General features: G+C 34.1%; 1 protein-coding gene across 1 annotated transcript in view; it reads left to right on the forward strand.

The window, feature by feature from the left end:
* The window catches only part of LOC129223081 (neurogenic locus Notch protein-like), a 65137-nt gene extending 62638 nt beyond the window's left edge, over positions 1 to 2499 (forward strand). The window contains exon 32 of the mRNA XM_054857647.1: positions 499 to 2499. Coding sequence (XP_054713622.1) covers positions 499 to 1889 — 1391 coding nt within the window. The 3' untranslated portion in view covers positions 1890 to 2499. The remainder of the gene's footprint in view (positions 1 to 498) is intronic.
* The last annotated feature ends 20565 nt before the right edge of the window (positions 2500 to 23064 follow it).

Below are 23064 nucleotides of genomic sequence, written 5' to 3' on the forward strand. Positions count from 1 at the left end.
TGAAGTGAAGGAAATTAAAAGTAAATAAAAAAAAACTTTTCAGCTTGTTATTCTTCTTCTCTACTTTGTCAGCATTTTATATGCACAATCACTGTCAAAGGAGATTCTCATCCAAAATGTCATGAAAATTTTGGCTGTCAGTTGTTAGTGGAAAGGCTAATTAAGGAAATGCTAGCATGAGGTTGCTTTAATGCTCTAGGCTCTCTTGCATATTGCAAGAAGAAATTTGCATGAATAAAAGGTGAAACATCTAAAAATTTATAAGAGTCTGTCATCTGTAAATTTGTGGATAGCCTAAAATGCTTTAAATACTGCAGGTCAAAATTCAAGTGCTGTTCAGTTTAATTACAAAATTTAATCACAAGACTGTTGTATAACAAATCATAAGTAAATGGCTGAAAAATGCATGCAATTATCTTTTTGAACTTGTTCAAACACACCACTTATACATTTTTTAAATAAAGTATATAAACTCAAATTCTCCTTTTCTATTTGTAGGTAAAACTGCATTACATTGGGCTGCAGCTGTGAATAATGTTGAAGCTGTGCAAGTTCTTCTTGCACATGGTGCTAACAGAGATGCCCAAGATGTCAAAGAAGAGACACCACTATTCTTAGCTGCCCGGGAAGGAAGTTACGCTGCTGCTAAAGTTCTTCTGGAACATTTTGCCAACCGGGACATAACTGATCACATGGACAGGTTGCCCAGAGATGTTGCGTTTGAAAGAATGCATCATGACATAGTGAGATTACTGGATGAATATGTGCCTCCAAGTCCACAAATGAATATGCAATCAAACGGTCCGATGGGCTCTCCTGGCTTGATGCAACCAGGTAACATGCTTGGATCAACCAAATCTATTAAACCAAAGAAAAGGCCTAAGTTGAACACTATTGCTGGTCTACCTATAAAAGATGGAGATTTACTTTGTGCTGATGTCAGTGTACGAAGAAAATCTTCAATTAAGAAAAGGAAAGAGCCGCCACCAATGCTTATTCAAGGAATTGATGGTTCTGTCACACTTTCCCCGGTGAATTCTTTGGAATCGCCTCGCACTACAAGCTATCTAGAGGGAACTCCGCCTCCTCTGGATGTTTTATATAATGGACAAAATATGGGAATGTCCCATCCAAATTTATTGAGTGTTGATGGAAACTGTGGGATGTCGAATAAGCAACCACCATCGTACGAAGATTGCATAAATGCAGTTACCCAAATATATGGTGTAATGGGCATGGATGCTTTAAATGCTGGGCTCACTGGCCATAATTTTAGCAATGGCATGATAAATAACCAATCCTCGCAACATCAAAGTATGAAAGGGAACCACCCACGACAAAATTCCATGCCAAGTAGCATGTCCCAAAACATGACTGTGCCTACCTCACATTCATATACAACATCCACTCTTAATAAACAGAGGCCATCTCTTCCAACATCACCAACTCATATGGCTGCAATGAGAGCAGCTCACCATCAGAAAACTGCACATATGCAATCGCAACAAACTGCCAATAGTGCTTATGATTATCCCCCAATGACTGACTTGCATCACTTGCTCAATACCTCAAAGAACTCTAATTCTTCAAACAATATGCAAGTTTCTTATTCTCAGGCTTACCATTTTCCTACGCCACCATCACAGCACAGTCAACCTGAAGCTACACCCCAGCATTATCTTTTAGGACCTGAGACTTATCTCACGCCTTCACCAGAATCACCTGGACAGTGGTCGAGTTCCTCTCCCCACTCTGCTCAATCGGACTGGTCGGAAGGTATTTCGAGTCCAATGGGACCTACGAACTTGCATCCGCAAATGTCAGTCAGTGAACAACAAAAGTCACAAGTACAACAATCTCACTTAACTCCAGAGGCAGTTTTCATTTGATAGGGACTTAAAAACTATCAAAAACATAAGTCATCTTTGTATAATTCATCATTGAAAAGTGTGAGTGAGATATTTTTAATTATTGTAAATACATTCATTTGATAATTTCTTGATAAATTTGTACAATATTGAATATTATGTCAAGAAATGTTGTAAAATCTTTTGCTTATATCTATCTTCTGTCTCATCCATAAAAGTCATTGTATTATATTCATATTTTAGATGGATGCTAAATTAAATATTAATCATAGATTTTAAGTCTATGTATTTATTTCTATGTATGTTCTATTGTCAATCATGTGTTTTCAAATCAATGTACAAGTACAGAATCCATATCATTAAATTGTATAGAAAAGAACATTTAATATACAAGCTACAAATTAATCTTTGTAAACAATACATTCATTATGATGAATATTTTAAAAAATAAGAATAAATATTTGAGATTTAGTTTTTAATCATATTTAACCTGAGGCAATTGATTTTAATAAATGTAAATAGTATTTTAGATTGTATATTTGCTAACTGCAGTAAAACTGCATAAATATAGCATTTGTATATGTTGTATATTTTGATACTATTAAAAACTTGTGCTTTTAGGATTTTAAAAAAAAAAGGCTTTAGAAATATTTATTTTTTGGACAAAGTTTAATGCATTGTAAGTTGACATATGTTTCTAAAAAAAAAAGCACATTGGGCTTCCATTCAGTAAAGGAAATAATGTGAATATTCTATTTTATAATCTAACCAATTTAAATTATAATGACCTCAAAAACTCAGACTTTCAGAACAACTTACATGCATTTTTTGTATTTACATATTGTCGAAACTACTTTGTATTATATGACAAATTCAATAAATAATGTCATGCATTTTACTTATCTTTGGTGTTATTATTTAGCTCATTTTACATCATAAGTATTTATGTAATAAAATATTTTCATACATTTAAAATTTACTAACTCTTATCACAGCAGGGCTTTCTTTACTCAAGGACCACGTTGTAATCCTTGGGAGGCGAGGCGGAGCAACAACAATCTCAGTTCAGATGGTCCAGCTGATGCTAGTCCCCCCCCCCCCCACACCTGCATTTTTTTTTTTTTAATTTTCAGCGGAGATTTTTGAGATTTTCTGTATTTGGTTTTCTAAGTTGCTATATTTGTGCCATTGTTGTTAGCTAACTTATTATTATTATTATTATTTTGTGTTTGTTAAAAACAAAGTGAACAAAATACTATAGATAAGAAAGTTTTTTATAGATGTTTTGTTATTTTCTTATTCAATACTTAATTTGAGAGGCTGTATGTATTCATGTCATAAACTTCTAATTTTACATTAGGTAAACATAAAACTAGAATAATTCAGAAAACTAAATTAAAATCATTCTTTGCAACAAAGGATTTTTTTTTCTCTAAAAGAAGTTTGCAAAAGTCGTAAAAACATCAAAAAATGCTCTAATAATAAAACAAAAATAAAATATTTCTTTCTAAATTTTCAATTATATTGAAATTGATACGATACATAAGGTACAATTATTAAGGTTGAATTAAATATTGAGTGCTAAGACAAAAACTAAAGGAGAAAAAATTTTAAACAAATCCTTATAAGTTAATCTTTTCTTTGAAAAATATTCTTCAAAACTTTTATTTCATGAAAATACCTACCAGAGAATAGAAATACATTGAATTATTAAATGCTTTTGACTTTCAAGTGTGGCAAAATGTCTTTTCTGGAAGAATTTCTTTCCATAGCTATAAAGCTGCATTTTTAATTGGTGCATGTTTGAAGGACCCCCACACCCAAGTCTGAAAATGAAGCAGGGTGCTTTCAGACAAAAAGGCATTTTAACTCGATTAAAAGGACACTTTTTGATAGAAGTTGTGTAACACAAAAGGGGTGCATTTTTTATTCTTCAGTGAACTATATGCATACAAAATGCAAGTATTTTTTGATATGTAGTATTTTAAAATAATTTATAAATATGCCAAAAACCTCTAAATAATGAAAATCTTTTCAATGGTGAGTTTTAAAAAAGTTTGCTAAAGACATTCAGATCTATATTCTACGCAGATTCTTGAGGATAAGTGTAAGAAGAGTTACGTTTCAAGGCTAGGCTTGTGCAAATCCACAGCTCTTTCTTAAAAGAGTCTGTGGTAAACATTACATGAGGATCTCATCAAAGAGAACTGGTTGATTCATCATTTCTGGTGTTTGTCACTTCAAGTGAAGTGGCACAGTCAAACTCTTCTGTTGCTTAAAAAATGAATAAATACCTTTGTGCGAAAAAATAAATGGTAATCAAACATGTTACAAAATTAACAGATTACTGCATACAAGTGTTTCGAGGTTTCAGAGAACTTCTTTTTCAATAAAAATTGTGAGCTTGAAAACCAATGCAAATTCTGAGCTTGAAAGATGAAAAAATATCCGGTAAAAGCCAAAAAGTTGTTTAGCTCAACTGTTATATTTAAAAACACATCTCAAGTATTAAAAGAAAAACTCACATTCAGAGTACAGAGGAACCCTTCCCCCCACCCTCTCCCAAACATGTACAAATGCTGATCAAATTTTGGTCTAGCATGAATTTCAGGGACAGGCAACATGCCAGCTGTAAATGAATTGATAAGTTAGATGTTTTCTAAAAAAGTGTAAATAAACTGACTTTTATATGAAGACATCATGGTTCCTTTTGATGTAGTTCTTTGGCCCTCCGAGTCCATTGGTTTCTGTCCCCAAACTAAGTCATCCTGGCTTAGATCTGTGTATGTGTGTGTTCCTCGTTTTGGTATCATTCTCTCTGAGTCCAAGGCTGTAGCCAGGGTTGTTATTTTGTTCGACTTTTTGTAAAAAGTCCTGGACGCCAGAAAAAATTGGACAAATGACAATCTATTTGATATCCATACGTTTAAAACGTACAATTTTATACATAATTCAATTAAATGATAATTACATTACAATATTTATCAATTTTAAAATATTTTTTAATGACTCATATAATTAAAATAGCATTATTGTATATTAATCATGATCAAAAAACGTACAAAGAAAATGTTCATTCTACTTTGGTACAACTAATTGTAGACGATTTTTTCCGTTAAAATAATCAAATTCAACAGAATGAAGCAGTTGAACATACTTGCATTACAATATTATTGCATAATACTAGAAAAAGGAAGGATTACTTTCTCATGGTAGAATACAAGGTGTTTAAAAATTAAAATAACATTAAATTTATAAATTAAAAACAAATAATTTCACTCTAGGTTTTGTGAAACATATTGCAAAATCTAATATATTATGTAAAAACCATAAATTTTTGACTCACTACTCTTCATTAATGAAAATATGTTAGACTTTAAAAATCTGGATTTATTTATTTGTTCCTTTAAAATTTATATTTACTTTGAAACAATCTTGGATTCTACAAGAAGTTATGATTAAGTTTGCTTTAGGCATAAACCAATAGTAAAAATTATTAGTATATAATTTTATATATACTTATAAAATTATTAGTCCGTGGAGTTTGTGACAAAAATACCCAAAACATTTCACTTCCGGATACCAGTCTGAAATTTTGCACAGTGCTTATGTACATATCTAAGAATAAAAATCCGCCGGGAGGCATTTGATCAGAGGTCATGAACCTCCTGTGATGTCGTCATCAAAATGGCCGCCTTATTAAGAGAAGTACGTTAGTTTAACAGCTTAAAACTTTATTATGGATCTTAATATTGCGATATTAAAGTATATCATTTAAAAGCGCTTTAAAAGAGCTATTTAATAGTGATTGGATTTTTTTCCTATCACTAATTGTTTAAGAGTTATTACAATTAACGTCATCAAAATGGCCGTCTGGAAAGGTGAGTACGTACGTTTGACTGCTTAGAACTACATTATAGATCTGTATATTGTGATATGAATGTGTATCATCTGAAAGAGCTTTAAAAGATCTATTTAACAGAGATTGATTTTTCCTCTTAAGACAAGTAGTTTTAGAGTTATTCGGTCATCAAAATGGTCGTCGTGAAAAAGTGAAAAGTTTCGTTTAACTGCTCAAAACGCCATTAGAAATCATTCTTCCGTAAAAAATAGGTACACTAAATAAAAACTCTAAAATAAACTATAAAAATATGCATTTGTTTCCCCCCCCCCCCCTTAGTAAATAGTTTTAAAAATTTCACTGCAAAAACGTAACTACATGAGGCGGGAGGGGGGTGCATTCTCATTGAACTGTTCCAACTGTTTCACCTCATCTGACCCGCTCTGAAACTTTTAATTAAAAATTCCTTATCGGATTAAATACATATATGTATTGTCACACAATAATTCACTTCTCCTGCAAGTGCGAACGTTTGCCGTCTAGCGGCATAAATCAGAACGACTACTCGATTTTTTTCCCGCCAACAAGCTGTAACTTTGGATTGTAGTCCGCCTAGCTCGTTTCTTTCCAGTTCTGCTGTTCTCAGCAATAATTAATTCCATAGTGATCAGCAATAATTAATTCCATAGTGATATGTTTATTATTCAGATATAATTTTCAATAACTGAATATTTGACTGGTTAATGCTGTAGCAAATAATATCAAATAAAGGTGAGTCATATAATTCTATTACACGGTTTGAAATCGATAACTTCAATTGTTGGTTCCATCTAGCATTAAAATTATTATTATTATATATATATATATATATATATATATATATATATATATATATATATATATATATATATATATATAGCTTGTATTCATTCCTTTAAAATAAACAAAACGTATTTAAAACTCGCAATATTTTTTAGAATAAATTTTTCTCCTTCATTTGGTCCATGTGACCTCAAAATACTAACATAGCTTGCAATCATTTCTTTCATGTGCTTTTGAAAAAGTAAAATATTTAATGAATAGAATGTTTGTAATCTAGATCCCATCTACCCCTGCTAAAATCTATTCAGTGGGCTATACTGAATGAGTATAGCGAAGATAAAATGTTGGTCATGTTAGGTGGTCTTCACATATAGAAATGGCCGTTTTATCTGCAATAGGTACATGAATTGAAGGAAGTGGATGAACTGAACTCCTAGTAGAAGCTCATGTTACAACATCAGGAAGAGCAGAAAGAACACAAAAAGTTTCGCATGTGAAGTGAAGTCGACACGCTCACGATTTTGCAGTAACCACTTTCCAAGTTCTGTTAGAGAAAGCGTTTCAAAATCGAAAAGATATAGACAAAACATATACAGACTGGGTTAAGCGAAGACCAGAAGAATCGCCTCAGTTTAAAGATCACCATGGAGATAGAATGTATACTTTTAAATCTCATGCGCACTATTCGTCAAGGAAATTTCTCAGATTTTACTGTCAATCTTGAGAACATATGTCTATATAGATGTTTGCTCTTGATCATACAAATTATGCCTGATGGCCTTCAGTATTTCTGTTCAATTGGAAGCAGTTACCAGAAATGCATTCAGCTATTTTCCAGGAGTTTCATAGGGGAAATACATAAAACTGAGAGGAAATTTTCCAGGATGACTCACGAATATTTGCATGAGCAAAACAACAAATCAATTTAAAAATCATCAACTAATCTATCCCATTTAAGTCCTGAGGCGTCATTAATACAATGGATGGTTGCTGGACCGGAAGTTGTGCGCCTGATTGGGGAGTTTGAAGAAAATCAGAGCCTAAAGTCTGACGTCACTACTGAAAAGCTAGATACTAGATACATGAAGATACTAGAAGCTTTTTTATTCGCTATGAAACTCATTTTTCCTGCCTAGTTGAAATATTTGAAGAACACAGGAATCCTTTCGAAGATGACGATTTAACTACAGTAAACAGCAACAAAATTATTCTCTCGGAAGAAAGTGCCATTGCTGTGATGTCAACGCAAGTCAATTCAATACATTTGTAGAAGATCGCTTAGTGTTAAGAAAATTATCCATACATGATGTTATTAAAAGAAACAATATCCTCTTGATGAGCAGAAAAATATTTCTGTTCAGTCCAAAGACAAGCAAAACATTGTTAATTTGAGGAGGGGCAGCACTCTTTTTGCTAAGCTATATGTTGCCTGCCAAGCAATTCAAAAGGATGTAAAAGAATTTTTTTTCTCATGAAAACAGCTCGTGTCTACCTTCTATATCCAATCTTGGCAAATTTAGGAAACCAAGAAAAAAGTCCGGCGTAGTTTCTTGTATCGTTCAATCAACTGGACTGGTTTTGACGGCTATTCCGGAACTAAATTGTTCATTGATGGTGCTGCACTGATTCACATGCTTGTTCCTCAGTCTGCTCGAACTGTCCAATAATACTGCGATCAGATTATGAAGCCGTACATATTAATGAGACGAAAAAGTGTTCATAGGGTAGATTTGGTTTTTGACGGGTATTCAAAAGGAAGTTTGAAAAGCGACACGAGACAATGGAGAGGATCTGGACCAAGAATAAGTATAGGGCAGTAGCAGACGACGTCATCCTGGTGGACAAACAAACTCCAAGTGCTGCTGACAACTAAACGTGCTGTTCGCTCGGCTGTCACTTTCGCTTCCATGTTTTTACATCGTAATGCTGCGTGTGATCTAATTTTTGTTGAATTAGGCACTGTTCAACTAATTTCTTGGCATTGATGAGCATTTATTTTAATACTAGATAAGTTGAAGTGACTAATACAACTAGTATTTTGTTAATTTTATGTACAGATTCTTTTTTAGAGTGAGATTAAATTTTTGTTTACTTCACTCACCCATCCACGATGTTTACGTTACGTTTGCGTTGCATCAAAAATTATTTGCATTCTCGACGAGTCAAAGTCACAACTTCGTTTGCCTGTAGTGTGGGTGTTATTTCTGCTTTTTTTTTCCATCCCTTCATCATATAACTTTTTTGCCTTGTCATAAATTTTGTCATTACATTTCGTGTTACGTTTAACCACAATACGCAATGTTTAGATTCTAAAATTTTTTTTTATAATCACTGAACCGACTTGCTCCGCATTGTGTTGCTATTCAATTTCATGCTAAACAAACTTGGTTACACTTTTTCCTCTCAGTAAAACTCATCACATTGAGATTAGATAAGTCAAAGTCACAAAATAAACAGTTTTCCACAAATTTTATGAACTCTCTCCCCCTCCTCCCTTTGTTTTTGGGAATTGTTTTTTTGACATTTGTTGCCTTCTATACTATTTCTTTTGCTGTGCAGTGTAGGTGTTATTTTCTGCTGCTATTAAGTTTTTCATAGTGTTTCTTAAGCAATAAATTTTGATCAGGTCTACGGAGCCGGAGTGGGACTGATTTTGGGGTAAAGGAGTCAGAGTCGAAGGCTCTAAATTGCCGGACTCTTTTATTTCCCCTCCAACTCTACAGACCATGTTGTCAAAAATTTCTCCTTGGATTTATGCTTAAATGTTCTTTATTAAAAATTTATTATTCTTGAACGTTTGTATAGTTATGACAATTCCCAAAAGAGGCAAAGGATATGTGCTTAATACATGTTCTATCGAAAAAGAATGTAATCCCGGGACAGTCTCGCAAATGTTTCGCCCCTGTAGCTCTACGGATGAGAAGTGCCAAAAAAGTTGTATCAGAAACACAAGGAAAATTCTCACTAGCTGGATCATTTGTTCAGAGACAGAGTTAGTCTTTAAAATTCTGCCCTGCGAATGATCTTGTTGGTATAAAAATTTGGAAGAACTATTTACACTTCATAAGGATGCGTTGAATTTGACAACAGAAATATGGACTCGTTTCTGCTACCAAGTACGGAACAACATAGTAGTATATTCTAAATATAAAGTTTCTCGCTAAATTAGACCATACGATTACCACATAATGTATTTTTACCACATGGACAGAAATAAAGTCAAACTTAATAGTTCATGGTTTGTGTTAAAATTTTTAAGTTCATTTTGCTTTATGTGTGTCAACTCTTTTAACTGGTTTGAAATTTAATTTGATCTAAAATGTGAATTCCGTTAATGAATGTGCCACTTATTTTTATTTTGATCCCATGTGCTGACATATAAGTCAGAGATAACTGTATTAAGTTTTTAGAATGAATAGAAAATTATCTTTTAGTGAAAACTTGATTTTACACTTTCTGTAGAACCAGTGATGAAAAACGTTCCAAGCGGGAAAACTTAAAATCAGGGCCTTGTTCAAAATCTGAGCACATTGTTTAAAAATAGACTCTTATTCAATGAAGTAGGGGGGAAATGTGTAACCTTTTTACTTGTTTTTTGATTGTTTTTTACTTGTGTCACCAACTGCTGGAAAAATTTCAAGAAGGGTACCAGCAGCTCTAGTCCTCAACTGCCATGAAGGAGGAATATTGGACGGTCAGAGGAAATCCTTCTCACAGACAAAGAAAAATTAGACAGTGCAAAAAGGATGCCAGAGCGGCTTCAAACAGCTATAAAACATTTATCTTTAAAAAAATTCTGTGAGTCTTGTAGCTGAAAAATTATTTTGATCTGTTTGTAGAAAAACAATCATGTGGACTTTCTGAAAAAGGGTAAAGTAAATCCGGAATATTTTAACGTATCAGTAGTCTTTTTCAGAGACCAGCAGAATGAAGTTCCACTGTATCTGCAATTTAACTGCCCATTGTGGGAGAAAATTTTTTTGATACTGTATCATTCAAGAATCATCGAAATCAATTAAATAATTTTACATGGAAGGCACAAAAAGAACACATTCAAATAAAAACTTTTATTTCCAACAAAATTTCTATTGCTCCTTTTTACATACATACATATTTATACTTACACACAATGCTGTAGTTGTAGTATAATTGTTTTGTTTTTTTACTGTAATAAATGCAAATGTGATGTCAATTGGTTTGAAACCACTTTTTCTTTTAATGAGTCCCCTCAAACATTTGTTCTTAATTGAAGCACTGCTGACGTGTATATGTTATAAGTGAAAATCACCCTCATATGAAAAATTTATGATTATGTCGAATTTTATGGGTTGTAAGCCCATAGCTATGATAACCTAAAAATTATCAAACAGTTGTTGGGGTAGGTAAAAAGAATGAGTTGGCACAGAAACCACCTCTTCTCCTTAGAACAGAGTACCCTACCTTTATAACTCTAACGGGTTTGATGACAGTCCGGCAATTGAGAGGGAGGACTTAACAGAATAAATTAACATCTGCTACCGGGCCTCTGCCCTTTGCATTTTTATCTATAAACTTTCTTCGTTATAAACCCCCCCCCCCCCCCCGAAATAAAATCCTGGCTACGGCCTTGCAATAATCAACCCCACCTTTATATGTCCGGCCTAGGCCCGGATCTATAATTCCTTCCCTCCCATAATCGCTATCGAATAATTGTCTTTAGTCGTAACATCATTGTTTTGTGAAATCCTTAGGTTTTTTTTTTAATGAAAAAAGGAGGAAAAAGTTTGTTTTTAAATTCTATCGATCCTTGCATTACATAAGTAAAAGAAATGCAGTGAAATACCATTACAACAAACTCCAAGGGACTGATAAAATATTTCATTGTAACGGAATCGTCTAAAAACTTACTTTATTTTTATAAAAGTGTCAATTTTACAAACCTACACCCTAATATACGTAAATATGCAACTTTTACAGTTACAAAAAACTAAAATATAATTAACACATTAATTATTCTGAAAAAAAAATTAAAATATTGAACACTGAACTTTTATTCACTGGTCGTCATCACAAAAAGTGTTGCTATTTTCTTTTATGAGAGACATTTGGTCCCAGTAGACATTATAAAAGATTCTAATTGATAATCATTATTATACTGACCACAAGAACCCTTTCCGAATTCGCAAGGTGCCTTGCGTTTTGGTGTGCAGAAATCGACAGCGCTTGGATAGACACTAGCTTTTGTTGTCACACATAAACCCATGTTTCAGTATGAGTGCATTTCCACCTTGAATGGCTCTGTTTTGAAAGTACAAATGGAGTTTTCACATAGCGACTTGTGAAAGTTGTTTTTTAGTTTCTGAAAACAGCATTAAGTACAAAATATTCGAACTGACGTTGAAAAAAATATTTCGTGGAACAAATTTTTGAAAAAAATTTCTTCGTTAAAATGAGATGTTTTATACATCATCTTAATACATTTTAAAATGGGTTCGTTGTATTTTTTTGTTCGAAAATTTCATTGTAATGGGATTTCACTGTATATGGAATAATTCTACGCACTCCAATTAGTTTTTTTTTTTTTTTTTTTGTGCTATGTAAGAAAACTACGTGTAAAAAATGGACATTTTCCATTTTTGAAGTTTCTTTCTCATTTTGGAGAGGGTTCTAACTCCCTGCACCCCCCCCCCCCCCACCTTTGGCTGTGCCATTGCTTGTGGTGAATATGTTGCATTATAATCTGTGCAATACATATTTTTCAGATTTTTAACTATCATTTGTGGTAATTAGGCTGCTTCATGTTATCATACATAAAAATATGGTAAGCACATTACATATTGGCAATTCCATGGTGTTGGACGTAAAAAATGAAGAAAAATTTCTCAGTTTTAATTCCATTTACCAAATATAAACTGTTCCAAAATGATCAAATTTATTTACAAGATACTTCCTACATCCCACTGAATAAAAAATCATGTTAGTTTTTCAAAATAGATTCCTAAAGTATAAACTTATTTTTGCAACATCACCAGCAACACTCTGTATCTTTAAATGGTTATTCATCTGAATTCATAATATTAGCATGTATTTTTTGGAAAAAACAGAATTTCTTCGAGAGTCTACAAATATGGTTTGAAAATATTCAAGATGCTGACCTTGGTTTAACCTGCTGTAACTTATTTATAACTGAAGTGATCAAATTTTAGACAGGCATTTCAAAATATACAACTCTTTACCTTTAAAATGACACCTCATTTGTTTACATATTTTAATTTTGAAAATTTGATCATCTGGTTGACTTTATCATGGAATTGCCCATATTATTTACTTGTGTGTAATATTTATATATTGTAATACTGTAGACAATAATTTGGTTAACCTTTTAGTTCCATAAAGTGACCACTTGACCAAAAATTAAAAACCTTGATTCTCCCTCTCCCCCACCGTTTTCTTCAACTATTTGGATATCACATTTAAAAAAATAGAGCTTTGCACAATGCATTTGTTTTAGATATTAAATTCAACGCCTTTTTAACGATTCCGTACCTAAGAATTATTTTGCAGGAAAAAAATTAAATTTCAGTTTTTGAGGTGAAATATCCTCTATATTATTGTGCTTCAATTTTGAAATATAGTCAGTATCCTGTTATGTTTTGATATTCATAAAAATTTGATTAATTATTCATCAGTTAAAGATAAGAGAGAAATTTAGAATGGCGTTAACTTCAGAATTAGAATACAGTAAAGAACCTGTTATGTTTTGACAGTCATAAAAGTTTGATTAATTATTCATCAGTTAAAGATTAGAGAGAAATTTAGAGTGGCATTAACTTCAGTATTAGAATACAGTAAAGCACGGTTTATACCTTTTTGAAGGGACTGTATGAAAAAAGCAAACAAATGAAAAAAAAATGTATTATAAGTATAGGTTAATGTGTATTAGACTCTGCAGGGACCAATTTAAAAAACATATAATTGATAAGAACATATAAAAAAGATAAGTATAAATGGTGCACTGTATTTTATTTTCCGGAAACGCATTAGCATTTCAGATGAGCTACTGAACTCGTGAGAACTTCGAGCAGCTATGAACCAAAACATACACCTAAATTTAACTGTATTTTTTCCTCGCTATATTTGTCGACAAAACCTCACTACAGGTGTTAACTAGATTTTCCTGAACGTCACAGCATAAAGGTGCCTAAAAGACACTTGCACAAGGGCACCGATCAGGCTTGGCACAAACCTACCCGCCTTGTTAAAACCAAGTATTTAAGAGATCAAAAACGAATTTTCTACAATAACTACAAAAAATAATCCCGCTCAAAATGGAATTACATATTGCTTTACGAATTGTAATTAATTTACCACAATAAATAACAGTTTATTTAGGACTGATGAAAAGATTCAAAAAACAAACCTGTCGTTTTGAATTTTTCGGGGAGGGGGCAAAGGGCTATATTTAATGCAAGTTTTTATTGAAAAACAACAAAACCTGCACTCTTTTATGAAAAAAACATTAATTTTACAAAGCTGGCCATTGAAAAATTAATGTTTTTACATGTAGAGGGGTTTTGCATTGCTTGCTCCTCCCTGGAAAACTCGAAATGACAAGCCTGAAGGGGGGGGGGGGGGGCAGTTGACCCTTAAATGACAGGTCTGTCTAAAAACTTCCAGGACTGAAAACTTACTACGCAAATTAGCAGATATACTCCACAATTCATGTTATAAATCTGAGTTGTACAAGAAGGATAACTTTTATCAATATTCAGAGGATTGAAAAGTTGGCAAAGGAAGTTTTTCTCAATATTTCAAAATCAGAATAATCATTTATCTTTGCAGATAATATACATACTCAATATCCAGCATGTATTTTAAACAGTAAAAACATTAATTATTTTATTATTTATGCTTTCTACTACTTTTATGTCAAGGCATGTTTAGTTTTTGAGAGCCAAAAATTTCTTCCATTCTTCCATTTGTTTAAAATGTTCACCAATAATTCAGTTTTATTAACAAGTGTGAAAACTGAATCTGCCTCTCGTGTGTTGTCTTTTTTTGCTCATGAAGTTCTAACAATTCAACAATTAATCTGATCTTGAAAAACTGCACTAAAAATTTTGTATTTCTTAGGAGACCAAGTTTAGCATAAATTCTGGGATCAATTTCATAGAAAATATGATATTCGAAACAAAAATCAATCCTTTAGAAAATGAATCGAATTTTATATTTATATAATTAAACGCGCACAAAACAAGGTCATTGCAAAAATATTTGGACAGACGCCGGTATGCTAAACATGATTTTTACTTATCGTTTCAGTCACCGCACATATATCGCCGAAATTTTACACATAAAAAATCCGAAATACATCCACAAGAGGAAAGGTAATAAGCTTTTAAACTTCAGTACGCTTTAAATTCTTCTAATGCATTGGCACTGAAGCCATAAATCGAATAATTCAGGATTCAAGTCCGTCAAGTCAGATGGCTTTGTTGAAAGCTCATTTTTACTCAATAAATATTGGTCCTTATTGTTGATTATCTTGATTTTTTCAGTTTTTCATCGTTATTATGGCTTTGACAATATTCAGAATGCATTTTATACAAAGAAAAAGCATAAAAGAATAACATCGCACTCGCAATAACATGCAGCTAATACGGCGAACTGGAGGTTGCTTGTCGAATTTTGGCAGAAAATCTCGTGAAGATGGATCTACCAGATGGGAAGCAGGTTGTATGCTCGTACAAAGACACTGCAATTGCTTCAGTCAAGAACAATTTTGAAACCATGTTTCCCGTATCCCACGAAGAAGCCGGTGCGAGGCTATTCCTCTATGTGCAGCATGCAATAGAATACTTGGGTCATGTAAAGATCACCGTGAAAACTGTTGACAGTGATGATGTAGTGATTGCTATGTTCCGAGTTCCGAAACTGCAAGAGCTATGGGTGGAGTGTGGAAGTGGAAAATATCTACGGTATCTTCCCATTCACGTTTTGCACCATAAAGTTCCACAAGGTGTTACAGATCTTCTACCCTTTTCCCATATCCCTTTATATGAGCACACGGTGTCTAGTTTTGCCAGCATTGGTAAAACTAGGTACTGCATGGAAAATGTGGATGGCAATTAGAGATGTTGACAAAGTTTTTTTTGTACTATACTAAAGTACCTGAGAGCATTAATGAAGAAGATGAGCATTTTCTACTTATTCAGCGCTTCGTAGTCTTGACGCATCATTCAACAAGCTCAATGGAAACCGTAAATGAGGCTAGGAGAATTTTCTTCACCCAGCAAAACAGACCAGTTGATTTTATTACAACATCTAGCAACGTTTTTCTGCATCACCTTAAGAGAACAATATTGCAGTGTTTACTATGGACAAAATGTCTTCAGCAAAATTTGCAGCTCTTGGATCCATATCAGTGGGGATGGAAAAAAATCGGTGAAGAGTTTGAACCTCTTTGGTATGCACACCCCAAAATAACAATGCAGAAATTACAGGAACTTATATCATGCAAGTGCAAAGAGATGTCTACACGCTGTCGATGCGTCAGATCAGGTCCGAATTGTACTCTTCTTTGTAGTTGTGAGGGTCAGTGCAATACGTAAAACGTTCCTTAAAAAAACTTATTACTGTTTTTGTTATAACAGCTACTTTTTCTTTGTTATTAAAACATGTAATTTTCGTCTATTTCTCTTATATGTTTAAAATGTAAGCATTTTAACAAAATTGTTTTATTATACGATAGCATTAATAATTAAGTTCTCGATCCATTTTCGGCGGTGACTTTGATTATTTCTGCATTTTAACCTTTCTTTCATTCAATATAAAAGTAAAATACTGACAAAAAGTGTTAAAACATGAAGTGCAAATTTAAATTTAATGAAACTGGAAAGGTTCTTTTATAATGCAGGTATAAAAGTAAAAGTTTTACTCCAATATTGCAGAACACAGGAAAGTCATTGTTTTCCTATCAATTTTCACATTGATACTGTAATAATGATTAAACTATTTGTCTTCTTTACTAATAATAAAGTTCAAAGTTTGTCTGGATATCTGTCGGGATATCTGTCCGCATGTCTCTCTGTGACGAGCATAGCACCTAAACCGTTCGGCCGATTTCCATGAAATTTGGCAGAGAATTTGTTTGTAGCATGCGGGTGTGCATCTCGAAGCGATTTTTCGAAAATTCGATTTTGTTCTTTTTCTTTTTCAATTTTAAGAACATTTTACCGAGCAAATTATCATATCGTGGACGAGTAAATTACAAAATTATCATAACGTGGAACGGTAACATAAAAAATGTTGAGAAGACCAGGGCCAACCCAGGGCTGTCGTGCAACTGAGGAAGGAAGGAACCGTAAAATGGCCGAGCAAATTAACATCGCAAATTGGGGAAAAATTCATCATCCATTGTTTGTAAATATACAGGCGAATGAAATGACCTTTTAATTTTTCTACTACGAGCAAAGCCGTGCGGGTACCGTTAGTAGAAAATAAAACTAAGCTCTGTTGAAGAGCTTTTTTTAAACGACTTTCAGATAATATATTTGAATTTTACAAAAATATGACCTATTATGGAGTTTTAAGCAGTTAAACCGACGTATTAACCGATACATGGCGGCCATTTTGATGACGTCACCACAGGGGGTCTTGACCTCCAATCGATTGCCTCCCGGCGTTTTTTTGCTCTCTTATATGAACATAAGTGCTGTACAAAATTCCATACTGGTATCCGGAAGTGAAATGTTTTTGCACAAACTCCACCGACTATATATATATACATTAAATTAAAACTTGAACAAAATAGCTCAGCTTCAAAATAAAGTTAATGTCCGAAGGTACAGGTTTAATTTTAATGTATTGCTTTTAAACATTGCTTTTTTCTTTCTTTCTTTTTTTGTTTTGGCGAGTGATTATATGACAAACTTTGTTCATCAATATATTTTCAGTTAAGAGCTTTAAAAAAAATCTCTTTCCTAGAAGTTTTGGGAAAAGTAAAGGTCTTTGTTTCGCTTATGATACTTGAGACTTTTCAAACTTAAAATTTTTGGGAGGGAGCGATTTTTTATTTTGCCAAATGATACTCTGATTTTTACCAAATGATAAAATACGAGCAGTGCAGTCACCAAACTTACGGAATCGTCAGAAAAATATTATCAATACTGTCAACAAAGAACATTTTTGGTAGATCACATTGACCTCCCATTAGGGTGCCCTTGCTTCGAGCATCTTATTGAAACAATTAAGAGATTAAACTGGCAACGATCGTAGACGGTCTGTACATCAGTCGGTGTACAAGTCATATCAGTGTCTGTACATCAGTGCTTGGATTTGTAGTCGGTGCGCTGTTGATGCATCAATTTAGAGAAAAATTCTAAACCAGTTTAACGATGTAGGATGTACACCGTTTTTTTGCGATGCATTGCCCAGTCTTAGTTAGTAGGAATGAATACAAACCTGAACATATAACTAATTCAAAATTTTCAAATATGTTTTGCTTTGTTGTCTCGTAGTAACATTTAATCCATTTTTGGAATGAAAAATTTTATTACATATGTTCTTCGAATGGACCTTGTTCTATGTCACTAGGGGTATTTACCAGCACCGATAGTAATTTAACAGATAAAAATCCGATTAACTTCATCATCGCATTAATTTTTTCGGATTAAAAACTTTTTACCATTAAAAAAAAGTTTTTAACTTAGGAATATTTTAAAGGGATGAAGAATAATTCTTTGGGTATGAAATACTTTCTTTTTGATAGTATTTTCCTGTTTTAAGGCTTTTCATCAGAAAATAGCTGAAGCTAGAAGTGGTTTTACCAAAGTGGTAAAGGGAGTAATTAACGCTCTGAGAGGAGTTTTTTTTTTTTTTTTAATTTTTAACTAATCAATAAGGTATTTTTTTAATCAGCATTTTAGCAAAAGGTTTTTTAAAAGAATGAAAGAAGGTTTGCTTTCTTTTAAACATATGGTTAAAAATTATTTATTTCAGTATATGCAAGATGAAAAATTCAAAGTCAACATTACCCCCTCCAGGGGCGGATACAGAAATGATTCTTGGAGGGGCCCCTTAAATTGAAAAGTTCAACCCCACCCCCATACAATGTTTTCAAAACGAGATATACACTTTGAATGTTGACATAAAATATCTTTAATGTTTCAAGTCATTTAAATACTAAACCCTGTATAATTCCATTGAGGGGCAAATACAACGGAAGGGTCATGACCCCAACCCCCGTAAACCGGCAATATGATTGAACCACATTGTATTCAAATACTTTATGAATAAAATGTAAACAATGACAGTAAGCATTTCAACCCATTATTTTTAAAATAAATATTTGAAATACTACTTATTTTCATTGCTTATGAAATTAATTAGTGACGTTTATGCTGTATTTGATACCTTATTCTTTCTCAATTTGAGGCTTCTCATTGACATTCAAGCAGTTTAAATTTTTCTTACCCAAAGTTTTATATTCTTCATCATGACCCCCTAAAATAGTAATATCTATTCCCCATGAACACAAAAGGGCAAGGTTATTAAAGACCCACGCCTCAGTTGAGGTTTTATAAATTAATTTAAATTCTAAGTATACAACATTATGTAATTAAGAAAATCATATCATCATAACATATAACTTTTGTTGAAGAACTCAGAAACTATTTCTTTGCAAATTTCAAAGCAGTTGATGATTTGTTTCTAAAGTAACAATCAGTTGAGATAACATTTTGATACTACATGCCGTTCCCATTAAAACTATGGTTTTGCCAACTTTGTGATTCCTTTTATTTTGAATATTTCATAAGCTGAAAAATAAATATATTATTTCATAAATGGGATCGAAATTATTCTTCTAGGTACGTCTAGACATTTTTTAAAAAAATGTCAACTATGATTCCGTCAAAGAAGAATGGATGGACGAATTGCGTTACTGTGTTCGCTAGAATGTTCTTTTTAAGTAACTAATTTTTTTTTATGTTATAGAGAAATAAAAAAAATAAATACAATAGTTCAATTAGTTTATTTCTTTTGGAACTGGCCCAGGCTTCTCTTTCCTAAAATCCATTGCTGCCCCCTTCTTGCATAATAACTTTTGAGAAAACAGTTCTGTATAAACTAAATTACTTTAACATTTGAAGAGTTCTGCTAGTAACTAACTACTCACTCTCATGTTCTATTCTTTGATGCAAACAACTTTTCGTTCAAGATTGTGAGCAATTTTAAAAACTTAAACATTAGAGTCCATGGCAAAATTTGAATCCTATATAAATTGTGGTTTGAATTGGTGGATTTGCTTTGAACATACCAACCCCATCATTTTATGTGGGTCAAATGCCACCATTGGCTTTGGAAAATTCATGTTTTTTCTTTTGCGTGTGAATGGGTGTGGTTTTTATGTTTTACGATTGCATTAATTTTCGCCACCCCCCCCCCCCTTCTCAAAAAAAGTTAAAATGACAGCTTAGAGAAACTTTAGCAGAAAGATATATACACACATTTATATATATATATATATTTGTAGGAAATGCACAAAAACGGTTTTCATGAATTTTATGAAAAGTTTTTTCGATTAAAATTAGCACATATTCCCATGTGGAATACAGTATCCAGAAATGTCTTTTTTGGGGGGAGGTTTGGTCCCGTATCGGACTGAAACTTTACATAAAATCCAGAACAGCCCTTGGAAAAAACTACTCTCTTCTTGTTGTCACTTTTCTCAGAATTTTTCGAGCAATCGGGTCTTTAATAAATCGAATTTTTTTTAATGCTATAAAAATCAAAACCAAAATACCCGCAGCGCAGATAAAATGTGAAATGGAGTGTTGCCACTTCTCTCAGATTCATTTATTCTACAAGATTAAGATTCTAAAGTCTCCTCCACATGGATGCTATTACTCCTTAGGTGACCGAACTGAAGTGAAAAACTGATATGTCTCTTTGTTTACATCGTGTTTCGTCGTTTCCGGGATGGTGTGGCTGCAACCTTAACTGTGCTCTTCCTCGTGGGTCGGTGGCAGCGGCAGATTAGTAGTAGCTCTCGCGTGTTGTGGTTGCTGCGTTGCAGCCGGGAGATGCACGGGCCGGGTGTTTGGCCCTTTTTCTTTTTGTTGTTTTTTTTCCTTTTTTAGGTTGCTTATGGCGTCTCCCTCTTGTTCCTGGGACTCCCTCCTCGTCTAGTTTTACTTTTTTGTGCGTGCGTTTCTTTTTTTTTCGGTTGTTGCTCCCGCAAGCGGCGGAGCCCTGGTTGTTGCCGTCTTTGGGTTTGGCGGGCGCTTCCATGCTCAGGTAAGGCAAATTTTTCTTTTTTCCTTTTGCGTCAGCACCATTTTCCTGCTTTCATTCTCATGGCAGGTATTGACGACCCCAACGTCTTTCAAAGTATTTCGGATTACCCGACCACCATTGATGCCATTGCGGGCAACGGTGGCTCTAATTTTTGTATTCTTTTCAAAGTTAAAGACCAGCCCTCAGCCGGTCTCCCCCGTAATAAACCTTTGCTTATTAAAAAAGACTTTGAGGAGTCGCTCATTAACCATAATCTAATTGAATCTATCGATTTTACTCGTACCAATCACATGATAGTGAAAACATACAACGCAGCATGTGCCAAAGAAATTTTGGCAAAAAAATCAATATTAAATATTCCTACAGAAAGTTCACTGTTGAACGACGGAACCACGACTCGGTTCCTTCTTCGTAACATCCCTATCGAAGTTAGCCTCAATGAATTAGCCACTGAATTATACGAACAAGGAGTATACAGCAAGGAACTTCGCAGATTTTCTTATATCAAAGAAGGAGTCAAACACCAAAGCGAGTCGGTTTTAGTAACCATTTACGGCACCAACCTTCCCTCCTCAATCAAATTGTGGTACACGAACTATAATGTGGAACTGTTCATAGATAGACCAAGGGCTTGCACTAAATGTCTTCAGTATAATCACAGCTCCAAAAATTGTAATTCAGAAGCAGTATGCGGCCGCTGTGCTGAACAGCACACTACAGCCTCTTGCGGGAGCAACACCATTAGGTGCGCACTCTGTCAGGGGGATCACTTGGCCTCAGATAAACTTTGCCCTAAGTACATCGAAGAAGCAAATTTTTTAAAATTTAAATGTATCAATTGTTTATCTTTTCCGGAGGCCAGGCGCAGATACCGCAAAGAAAAAAATCAGTCATTCGCCCAAGTTGTCAGGATAGAAGGTGTCCCTAACTCCCAGGAACAACTAAACCTTAAAGTCGAAAGTATCCTCACCGAGGCTCTAAAGAGGATGGAGGATAAGTTCAACCAAATTGTCGAAATTCAGTCAAAAATCTTTGAACAAGCAATGAACAGTACCCTCTCTAGCATTCAAAATATGGTCACCAATATTTTTTCCAAATTGCCTCTTAGCCCTGAGCGTCCCAGGAAAGTTCCTAACGCTTCTAACCCCACGTCCTCTAATGCTATGGATACCTCTGGCAACTCTCCTCAAGTCAGTCCTCCCAGCTCCTCCCTGCCCAACCAGACCCCCGCCCTTCCTCCCTCCTCTCTTGGTCCTCGGTGACAGTGGGCCTCCCTTTTTGGTCCCTCCCTCTTTTTGGCGCTTTTTCTTCCCTCGGTCCGGTGGGCCTTTTTTTTCTGTTTGTTCTTTGTTGTCGCTGAGGGTGTGTCTTTAGTCCAATGGAACTGCCGTAGTATCTCGAATAAGCGCCCGTACTTTAATCAGTCCCCTTTTTTTGATCACAACATTTACGCTTTTCAAGAGACTTTTCTCAAAAATGACCATTTTTCTTTTTCCAACTCCACCATATATCGCAAAGATCGAGGAGTGGGCGCGGGTGGCGGCCTTATGACCATCATTCCCAGAACCTTTCCTTCTGCCGAAATTAACCTCAACCGGTTTCATTCCCCTCATACCGAAATTCTTGGCGTCAGCATCTGGAACAATAACAAGCAAATTGACATCATCAATATTTATTCTCCCAAAGGCAAAATTCAAACAGATTGGCTTGAGAACTTAAAAAATTCCCTCTCCACGTCCTTCTTTATTCTCGGAGACTTCAACCTTCATCATAATTACTGGGGCAGCTCGTTCAACTCCCCCAACGCTGACTCTCTCGCCAACTTCATTATCAATAACAATATATGTATTATCAACAACTGCTCCCCTACTCATAGGGCCCCCTCCGGCGCTCACTCCCTTATTGATATTTCACTTTGTTCAATAGACCTCTTCCCCCTCTTAAATTTTTACGTCCACCCGGACCTCTTTGACTCTGACCATTACCCCATCATCATTGACCTCTCCCAAATTTTTACCTCCAATATCTCTACAATTCATCAGAAGAATAGCCATATTTGGAATCGCGTAATAAACCACATCAATAGCAACTTCCAGGACAATTCTGACTTTCAAGAGCTCCATAATCTTTTTATTACTGCACTCAACACCAACAAGAAGACTCACACAGATCAGAAATCTAAATTCCCTCCATGGTGGACCCAAAAATGTAGCTTCCTTCTTGGACAAAAACGAAAGTTCCTCCGAAAAGCAAAAA

Source organism: Uloborus diversus, chromosome 5 (genome assembly GCF_026930045.1).
Source record: "Uloborus diversus isolate 005 chromosome 5, Udiv.v.3.1, whole genome shotgun sequence".
In the NCBI taxonomy this organism is placed as follows: Eukaryota; Metazoa; Arthropoda; class Arachnida; order Araneae; family Uloboridae; genus Uloborus; species Uloborus diversus.